The sequence below is a fragment of the Scophthalmus maximus genome, chromosome 14 (assembly GCF_022379125.1).
Source record: "Scophthalmus maximus strain ysfricsl-2021 chromosome 14, ASM2237912v1, whole genome shotgun sequence".
Taxonomy (NCBI): Eukaryota; Metazoa; Chordata; class Actinopteri; order Pleuronectiformes; family Scophthalmidae; genus Scophthalmus; species Scophthalmus maximus.
In genome coordinates this window covers 11,949,417-11,960,329 of record NC_061528.1, presented here as the reverse complement: position 1 = coordinate 11,960,329, position 10,913 = coordinate 11,949,417, and the positions used below count along the sequence as shown (strand labels likewise).

Genomic DNA, 10,913 nt, shown 5'->3' with positions numbered 1-10,913 from the left:
GTTGTGGGGACTGATCAAAATGGCCCCACTTTACTAAAAGGTTCTCACTCAGCGGTCCGTCCACAATGGGCCTCACAAAGGCCCAAGTCAAAACACACACACACACACACACACACACACACACACACACACACACACACACACACACACACACACACACACTACAGAGTATTCTTTTTGCCTGTGGTGGATACACTTTCACAGTATGCCGCCTGTGACGTCATGACGGACGTCGCTGTGAGCCAATCACAGAGGAGAACCGACAGCTGAGGTTAGATTGAGCCGAGCGGAGCATCACTGTGCTCCTCCTCCTCATCACAGTTGCGATATTCAGTCGGAAGAACAGGTGCGTGCGGAGAAGTACGCGGCGCGGGGCCGTTACAGCGTCTCAACGCATGCGACAGCTCACGGCGACTGCGTCGCGTTCGCCGGTCTACTGCGGCTCGAACGGGGACAAATAAAACCGAGGAGTGCGAGCAGGACGGCACCATGACACGGACGGTATCGCACCGGACTGCGGAGCGCTCTGCGTCGACACGGACCGTGACCGCTCGAGTGTCGCGCTGAGACGCTGGGCGTTCTGCGGGAGGCTGCTCGATTCAGTCACCGGTCGTACCCGTAGCCTGCACCCGGGCGGGGGCCATGTCGTCCGCGTTCAACACGTTGCCGAAGAGAGCGAGGCAGGAACAGGTCACCGGTTCACGGCGTCCAGGATGTTAGGTGAGCAAAGAGTGTCCTCGGTTCGGTTCTGTCGCTCACCGCACCTCGACCTCACATCATGGTCCGTGCGCACGGCAGCACGCACCGGTGCTCCTCGGGATGCTGCTGGCTTTAGTTTGACAGCACGTTGTTGTCACACAGTTTTCCCACCTGTCAATCCTGAATACATATGTCAGTGTATGCACATCATGATCATGATTGTGTGTGTGTGTGTGTGTGTGTGTGTGCAGATCACACCTTTAAAATCACCAAAGCGAGAATAGGCAAAATGATATTTAGTATTTTCTGTTGCGGAAGTGTCCACCCAGGAGCTCTCCTCCAAATCTTGTGTTCTGGTTGGAAGCCCTAGTCATTGGCCTAATGGGCTTACTGGGCTAAGCTCTATCATCACATGCCCTGGTAGAGCTGGGTGTATGGACTCGATATCAATGAAAGCTTCCTAAATGTCGACACTCGTACCAAAACAATACCTTTTCCCAGTATTTTATGTCGAACAACAACATTTTCTTTAGTATAATATGCCAAAATTCAGTATTTATTGTTGTGCAAAAAAAATTAAAATGTGTTGCTTTTACTACTCCTACAGTTCATACTAGAGCCTGACCGGTTGATCGGTTGGCCGATAAAATCGTCCGATATGAGCCTGTCACAGACACATCGACATCGGTAACCGCGTTCATCTTTGCCGATATGCTTTGATATGAAAACCTTTTTATTTTACAGAGTAGACGAGGCAGGAAAGAAGAGCATTTATGTTTACATTCTACGTAAAAGAAAATTCTGTATTTTCTTCAGTCATATTTCTTTGTTACTCTTATTTTCTTTTTATTTACAGTTATTTATGGTGACGTTTATGGTTAATCTGTAAAATATCAAGCCTCAATTACATTTCTTTGTTATAAGGGTTTGATGAAGACATCTTTGGAATCATTGCCATTTAAAAAAAATAAATTATATATCGCTCTACTTGCTGCTTGACCCAATAGAGATGCAGGTGGTGTGTGTGACTGGAGGTTGGCTGGTTTGAATCCCTAAAGCTACACTGGTCTGTGTGAATGATCTCTCTTCTCGTAGCCTTTATACACCGTGTGCATGAAACTGAAATCTCTCCGTCAGTGGCCAGCAGCAGACAATTATGGTTCGTCTTGGCTGCTTCAGAGAAAGTTGAATGTGGAGGAGTTAGAGGAGCGCACAAACCCTGTTTGATAACTTTTTTTTTTTCTCAGCTTTGCCTTCATACATTTTCTTCCCATGTCAGTGTAAAGTGTCGGTATGATGTGAGCCCTATTATATTACTGCTAAAAGCAGTTAGCAGTCTGGCAAGCGCTCCTGTGAAATAGCTGAGGAATACTTTATTTAGCTTGTCACTCCAGCAAGCAGTTTATAATCGCTGGTGGTTCACACTTATCTTTTAAAACCCTGGGGGGGGAAAGGGCTGAGAGAGACCTGCTTGTATACCAGTGCACAGCAGAGAGGAAATATTCGTCTGTGCAACTGGTTGGACTAATTGACCCAAACTTCATCAGGCCGAGTCTTCAGCAAGCTGCCGGTAGCAAACCCACAGTGGTACCAAAACCAAACATGTCTCAGCCACTGACACGCCAAAGCAGATGGTTAGAGATGCAAACGGACTCCACAAAACAATAGTCTTCATCGATCTGCCGAGGACGTGAGTGTAGGTAGTATATGCTGTGCACGTATTGGAATTTCAGCTGTTTCGCCGAGACCATTTTGTTGATCACACTCATTATCTGGGAGTCTAGGATGTGTCCATCGACCTGGGTTGTAGAAGTCTGCGTAGAGTGTGTGACTTCACTGAAATCCACGGTGCTGTGATCTGCGTTTGAAGCCCCTGATGCAGCTGGACAGATGCTGCCTTGTTTGTGAATGAGATAAGAGATCGCCCGGGGCAGTGGTGTCAGAGCCTGTGATGGACATTTAGACAGCGAGCGGAGAGGACAGTGTGTGTGTGTGTATGTGTGTGTGGGTGTCGGTGTGGAGTGCACAATCATTACCATTCTGCAAGGGAAAGATAAGGAAATCTGTCAGGTTCCCCACAGGAGATGCTTTAGGCGTCTTTACTAGTTGTAAAAGTAAAGGGTGACGTTACATATTATACATCCATGCATTTGGGCTGCACTGTCTTCCACGTACGTGACACTCCACAAGCGTCACTTAAAAATGAAGCTGTGAACCTTTATTCTCCCTTACACTGCTCTGTGTGGTGTTTGTTGTAGCCTTTTTTTTCTGTAATAGGTTTATAAAAGGCTTCTGTCTATTTTTGTATTTGATTCTCCTCCAACCCCCCCCCCATAATTTCCATTCCCTCTCTCATTATACATTCATAAGCTTTTCAGTCAACAAAAAACCTATGATTTCGGTCAAGTACAAATCCAGTTTGACAGGAAATTATGTTGTTGTTGTTTTCTATGCGAACTATTGTGAGCCACACATCCCCTGTCAATGAGACATCTAACCTCCACAAACTGCCTCTCCTCTGGTTATGGAAGCTTCCCAGATCTTTAGTAACACAACAGATGAAGGGGGAGAAGCCTGCAAAGGGAAACTGAGCAGTCACTCATCCTTTGAAAGGGTCCCACTTTGGGAAACCGGGTGTGGCCAAGTTTTATTTTTAAACTATAAACTGTCCCACTTAATACACATCTTAACAACTAGGGACACGCCGATCATAGTATCATCATATCATTTCACGAGGAGAAAAAGACGAATTCCTCGTAATATGATTCTGATACCTCAACTCATTACATACATTGATTTCTGATCGGATTCCACTTTTTCCTGAAACTTGAAAGCTGTTTCCTATTCTGTGTTCCATGTCACTGGGATCATTTTTATGTGGTTTAACATGATGTCAGGGATTTGCTGTGTGATTTCTTGTGATCCAGCTGCCATGACTTAATGACTGCAACTGATATTGGAAACTTGGGGGAAAATAATTATGATGACACAGACATAGCAACACTGTTTTCAATGATTTGCAAAATAGGCTCAGAATCAGCCTTGATACACAACCCTTAAGAAAGAGTTTTAAAGTATTTTGGGCAATTTTATGCATTTTATTACAGACGGTAGAGAGGGATGATGAAATGAGGGAGACAGAGATGTAACAAAGGTCTCCCGCCAGACTCAAAACTGGGGTTTGTAGTCAAAAAATAGACTTTGGAGTCCGCTTCAAAAATCCAACAGAGACTCGACTATAATGTGTAGATACACTATTAGTTTAACTTTTTTACCTTTTTCTTTTTATGCTTCTTTACCGCTTCCTCTTTCCGGGTTCTGTTTTTTCCACCCTCCTCAAATGTACACAAATGCAATACAACACACACATCTGTACCAAATTTAACTCATAACCATGTTCTATAAAAAGCACTGCATCACAGTAACTGTCTGTATATTTCACTATGCAGACATTATGTCTGTCTAATATATTAAGCCTTTTGTGTAATGGCACGTTGTAATCTCTAATTGTGCAGAGCCATGAAATGCATAAAGTGAAGTCTGAGGGGGTTACTAATCCCTTTTATGAGAGGCAAATATTGATCTACTTTAAATGTAGTTCTCACAGATTTAGCTGACATTACGTTTCTCTGTAAGTTTCTTGATTTATATCATCGTAGCTCCATGAGGACTTTTGTCATGAAGGCTAAAATGTTTATCATGAATTCTGTCGTCATTAGATCTAATTTTAATTCAGTTTTCTTGTTTTTCTTTCCACTCTCTCTGGTAGGATGAGGCCTCTCAGTCAATCCTGCTCGAGACTTCAAACAGCTCATCAGCAGACGGAGCGATCCTGAGCGCTCACTGAGACCCTCCCCGCTTGGCTGCCTGGCCGACGTCCCGGGAGGTGATGCGGCGGTTCGTCTACTGCAAGGTGGTGTTGACCACCTCTCTCGTGTGGGTGCTGGTGGATGTGTTCCTGCTGCTCTACTTCAGCGAGTGTAACAAGTGTGATGACAGGAAAGACCGGTCGCTGCTCCCTGCCCTCCGAGGTGAGTCCAGATCAGTGCTGCGACACCTTTGATTCACAGAGTAGAAGTGATGGGTATTAAAGGTTTCATAGTCTGTACTATGGGTCAGACTGGACTACATCAGCTTTCAGTTTACCTGCGCCATGTTTTGCTTTTCATGATTTTCTATATGGAAAATTAAGATTCTGTTTACAAAGAGGTTTACAGTGAGTGGTTTTCCATTTATTTGGAAAAGGAGGAGGAGTTAATCCTCCTCCTTTTAAATCTGTAAAAACGTTTTTAATATCTCTACAATGATATTGCCATTAAACATATTTGTGATTGTACTATAGAGAGACATGTGAATCTTAAAATCAGCTCAGCGACCATATGTATAGTTTTGTATTTTGTGAGCTTTAAAAACTAGAGACCACTTTACATACTTCACAGAAAACTTGTACGTACTCTGCTGTAAGGATTTAGCTCTATATGCCAAGGTAATAATATCGCCATGTAGTAATGCAGCTTTGAGTGAAGATGGATTTGGAAAGCAAAAGTCATTTTGACAAACATTAATAGAGACATGATGTTCATTGTAGTAGATAAGACAGCTTATGTGATGTGAAACAACTTTGCAGTTTTTACAAATTAATTTTGATGCTGTACTAGAATAAGCACAGGGAGCTCATAGACGCCCACACTCTTGGAAACAGTGTGCCAGACATGTTTTAGCTTTTAGGTAGTAATTTATTTAATGACATAATGATAATCTAACCAAAAATAGATACAGGATTAATGTCCACTTACCAAGCAATCAGTGTGGACTCTGTTTTGCAGTAGGTGAAGGGAGAACTCTCTCCAATTGCAACTTTTGTGTTCAGACAATCTGTTCCACAGGGGCTCATCATCATATTAATGTTAATTGGAAATAAAAATTCATCTCAAAATTTTTTTTTATCTACATGAAACGGACCTCTTTGTTTGGTTTTTGAAGTTCTGGACTCTAAGAAAGAATAGGTTTCAGCAATATTATCAAATCAGGCAAAATGATAAACTCTTTAAGATTATGAGCAATCAATCTAAAGGAAAGATCTTGTGAAATATTCTCAGTTTTTAGGACTATAGAATTTGATGACTCCAGCTATAATTGAGGTGACACTTAACTGACAATTCCCCTTTTTGTGTCAAGTCTCAGCTTTTTTTTTCATCTTGAACACTCTACCTTTCGTTAAGGATCAGACATGCTTCTGAATTTAAGCTGTATACTTAAATTGTGTGTGTGTGTGTGTGTGTGTGTGCGCGCTACTGAGATCAACCTAAACCACAGTGCCGCTTTAACAGAGTTCATTTCCTCACATGCCCTCAAGTAAGCAGGTTTCTAAGAGGCTTTCTAAGCTGCTTTTAAGGTTAGAATGAGGCAGAGCTGCCAGCTACTGAGACTGATTACCATACAAAGGACTAATGTTACACTGCTTACACACTAGATGATTTGCTTAACTTACGAACTGAGTGTTGTGAATTTTTTCATTCAGTGCTTTCAGTTTTTCGATATTATTTTGAAAAGATGTTAGATTTCAATGAAATATCACAAAATTTTGGGTTGTATATTGTGGAATTGTTATGAAAAAATCATATAGAGATGTTAATTTAAAAGTATTATTATATTATATTATGATTTTTAGGGACTTGTTTTGGGGAAATAATCAAATGATGTAAATTGTCAATATATCTTTTTAAGTTGACGCTCACAGACACTACAGACATTGTTATTGATGCCTGAAAAAGCAAATTTGTTGATTAAAAAAAAGGCACTTTTTTATATTTTCAGATTAGATACAGTAAAAGATGGCACAGAGGATGGATATCCTTAAATATTTCATATTACATTCTTTACCTATTTTTGCAGTCTTGTTTCTGGCCTCTTACACCTATTTTAGATCTGTTTGTAGTTAACCTGCATTAACAGATTTTGTTTGCCTCCTTGTGGTAGCAGAAATAAGCTGTAAACACAGCATTGACATAAGCTGTTATGGCTAACTTGTTAGCACACCATAACACATCCAGCAGTCACATTAGCATTCAGTTGTAACACTGACTCATGTTTCTGCCTTCATAAATCTAATTCCAATAGTCAGTCTGCACTTTAGCCCTGTTTTTGGTTCTTTTGGGAGAAATTAACTACAAAATGCTCCAATCTGTTCCTCAGCCACTTGCTAACTTTGTTGATTTGCCATTTGTTGGTAGTGCACAGTGTGTTTCATAGAGATTTTCAGCTGAAAACAATTCACAGAACAATGATGCAGAGGTAAGCAATCTGGGCATCAAACCAAAACAATAAGCTGAAAGATGCTGAAACGCTCCATGGCTACTTTGTCTGTTTGCTGTTAGGTGCTGGGTTTATTAGCATGAAGGAGATTTATCAGAGCTCTTTTAACTGACTGCTGGGGTTTTTTTCTAGAGCTGAGAATGAGGCTGTTTAAACCAATCAGCTAAAGAAGCTAAAAGGCTCCGTGATGGTAAAGTTGGATGATAACAGTGATACACAGAGAAATTTGAGGACGTGTTAATTAATCGTGTTGATGAACGCATGTTAGTTTGAAATCCCTTAGCTGGGGTTCTGAGTTGTCCAAGCTTGCAATATGATTTGATGGTGTAGACTTGGTTTCTCCTCCGTTTTATTAGTTCTGGACAGGGGGTCTGTGATCCCACGTTGTTCAGCACCAGGTCGACAATGACCCGTCTAAAAAATGTTTGCCTCACATTCCTGATTAGAGCAGCACAACTTGGCTCACGTCAGTCGTTTCCAGTCTGATCACATTAAACTTTATGGCCGGTCACTGCTGTTTTATTATGTTTATTTTGGATGTTACATTAGCTTGACACGATGAAAGAAAGTTGTCTGAAGTGATGCTGTTTGTTAATATGTGAAAGGATGTTGCATTCACAGGTTTTTGGCTGCAGAGTAAGACATTTTCATGTTTGTTTGTTTTTTGTTTTGTTTTTTTGCACCAAAGTTTGACGTCTCTTGTTTTCTGATGGAACCACATAACAATGAATTTAACAACGTGTGCAAATGCCTCTGTCAGGAGTTGTCCCCAAAAGCTTACAGCACTTCCCACAACACAAACGTGTCTATCGTGGGTTTCAAACACTAACTCTACCAAGACCGTTTGTATAAAACGCTTTGTTTTTTTTGTCAATCTCAATCTGACGTAACCCTGATGACATCATCTGGGTTATTTCCTCCGACTTTAGCTAGCTCTCTTTAAAGTTTCACAGACTGAGCAGCACCTATGATGAATGGACGGACCCTTGCGTATACTCAGTCATCTTATTATAAACACAGTTCAAAACTTTCGAAACTTGCCGGTTAATCCCTCTTATAGTTTGAAGGTCTTGATTTTCATCCATGACTGAATGTAATAGGAATTTATAAAATCCGTTCTTCTTTTAGAAGTATTTGTGTATTTTCTTTTTGACCAATTCAAATGACTCTTTAATTCAGGAGAAGATGGACCGAGATTTGTGGAGATTTATCATCAGACAGCTACAGCTGCTGTGTTAACTTTGATGATTTTGTGAAGTGAAAAGAGCAATTGAGCAAATTTCGATTGTGTAACTGTTATGAGGCTACTACTTGAATTTTTATCGTCTGATTAGAATATGTATAATCTTATATCTTCAAATTATCTGTAGGATTAGACTATTATCTGGTAGTCATGCATTTAAACTGGAGGCGCCTCAGTCAGATTGTGATGGTTTGTTTTCTATGTTGCTTCAAAACTAGAACTGAGTTTATTGGTTTGTGTAGACTGATGGATTTGAGAAGCTGAGCATATGTTTGACGGACGTAGTTTTCGATCATTCAGCTCAGCTCTCGAGCTGCGTCCATCAAATTTTAGGTGTCCACATGGAGAGTGTCAGCAGCACATTCAAGAAAAGGGCAGGATCACTCAAGGTTAACAGTCCAGCCAACACCTGTCTCACCAAGGGCTCATAGGGAATCTTCTTAACTGGGGGCTATGCAGCTAACGTGAACTGTGTGCCCCCTCTTTTATTGAAATCACTGCCTCTGCTCCGAGAGATTATTACAGATGGTGAGAGTCATAAATCCATTGGGAGGTAACAGTATTTACCTTTGGTGAAAGGAGCTGACTGTGTGCAGTAGGAAAAACAACAACAGCAGCAGCCGCACTGCTGTTGTTTTGCAGGCGATGACTGAAAGAACAGTGGAGTCTAACTGTAGGAAGGATTTTGCTTTCATACAACTTCTTTTCCTATTATTACATCCGCCTAAATCTCTGAATTTAAAATCTCCTCATTTATTAAATTGAAATTAAATATTGCTGCCAGACTGTACAGCGCTTAATACATAGTCAGCTCAAGCCACAGCAACCAGCAGAGAGCTTAAGCAGAGTCCCTGCACTGTCTGTATTAACTGTCTCATGCTCTTTTTCACAATCTGTGAAGTGAGATAAAACATTATTCCCAGCCTCAAATAGTGTAAGCAAGAATGCTGCTACAGAGTTTTTGAAAAAACCCCATCACTCGACAGACAGACCCGTCCTCATTATTCTGCTATTTAGAGAGGAGATGTAATGTGTAGTTGGCTTTCATAAAACAGTTATTCTGACATTGTTTCCCCATCAATAAATAGTCTAAGTTATTTATTTTTTATTGTAGTTTGACATTTTAGTGAGATTTTTTAAAAACAACCCATCAACTAATATAGGGTGTGTTCTTATCAGATATACTTAGGTTTCGCCTCTGTCATGTTGCAGCTGTGATATCTCGGAGCCATGAGGGTCCAGGCGAGATGGGCAAGGCGGTGAACATCCCCAAGGACGAGCAGGAGAAGATGAAGGAGCTCTTCAAGATTAACCAGTTCAATCTGATGGCCAGTGACATGATTGCACGCAACAGGAGTCTGCCAGATGTGAGGCTGGATGGGTGCGTACTAGCTTGGGTGTCTTCCAGATGCATGCTGTGACTCACACTACTGACCCTTTAGCACCAGCACACACATACATCTGCTTTCCAACAGACCAGCATAACACACTGCCTGAAAACTTTGACACCTTTGATACCCATTGCACATTGCAGAAAACCATGGTTTCTTTATGAAAAAGCTTGCTTATTTATGTGGGAGTTTTTATGCATGTCGAGTTCACTAAAAACGGCTCCAGTATTCAGACAAATTTATTAAATGGCTTCAGCAAAGCAGTTAAAGAGTCAACAGAGTGACACAAGCTGCTGGTTTTGCAGATGAAATGATCTTAACTGTCAAGGCAATGCTATTTTTATGATTTTAGTAAAATTGTTGAGTCTATTAGATGTCATTGGTGTTAATAATTATTAAATGTGAAGACAAAACACCCAGCTGTAATTAGGGGTACCGTTGCAACGCAGAATCCATCAGTTCCCTAAAGTGTGTACACGCAGCTTGACATTTGAATGGGAGTAGGATTTTGTTTACTGTCACTCAAGATCTACTTGAGCACTTAATGAAAATCCAAGGAGCTATTTGTGTGAAACATGAGCACATTAATCTTGGGCTGCTGGTATGCATAGGAGTCCGTCTCTCTCTAGGAGACATTAGCCGAGTGATTCATGTTTAAATATTCCAGCTGAACGCAAGTTCTCCCCAGCACTTTCATTAAGTGGATACCAAAGGCTCTGCCAGTCACATAAGAAACGGGGAACAAGAATGTCTTTTTTTCACCCTCTACATTCTACACCCATATCAAGGAAATGCCAACTTTTGCATTACAGATATGCAAATGTAAAGAATATTTTTTGTCCATTATGGCATCATCCTTCTCTCAGTATAAATATTGCAGCAGCTTTACAACGGCTCAGCCTAGCAAAATTTCACCAGTAGTGTGGTGGAAATTATCCAGAGTTGTGCAGAATTGACCGTTTTTTTTTAAGTTTTTTTTTTTTTTTTTTAGAAGGACGATAAGGTTTTGTCTTGAAGGCCTCCTGGCCTAGTTGTGTCAGTCAGTGCTGTCACTTTGAATAGACAGGACTGAACTAGCAATGCTGTCTGTCTTTCACCCCCGCCGCTTCCCACTACTCCGTCTACCGCCGTACAGGCTGCTCTGGCCATCCACCTCCTCCTCCTCTTCTGTACCACGTCGCATTCTTTATTCAACATGATCTACCACATCACCGGTCCAAGTTTGCCACATTGTCACTCTTTGACTTTCACAGGTGTCCCATCAA

The 10,913-nt window shown here is 41.2% G+C and overlaps 1 protein-coding gene across 4 annotated transcripts in view; it reads left to right on the top strand.

Annotated features, from left to right (window-relative positions):
* The first annotated feature begins 296 nt into the window (after positions 1 to 296).
* Positions 297 to 10,913, top strand: part of galnt13 (UDP-N-acetyl-alpha-D-galactosamine:polypeptide N-acetylgalactosaminyltransferase 13) — a 30,891-nt gene continuing 20,274 nt past the window's right edge. The window contains exons 1-3 of one of the 4 annotated variants that reach the window (XM_035604579.2): positions 297 to 720; positions 4,469 to 4,730; positions 9,470 to 9,638. In XM_035604579.2, coding sequence (XP_035460472.1) covers positions 4,589 to 4,730; positions 9,470 to 9,638 — 311 coding nt within the window. In that variant the 5' untranslated portion in view covers positions 297 to 720; positions 4,469 to 4,588. The remainder of the gene's footprint in view (positions 721 to 4,468; positions 4,731 to 9,469; positions 9,639 to 10,913) is intronic. The other 3 variants (XM_035604582.2, XM_047337428.1, XM_035604584.2) reach the window with 3 other exon arrangements.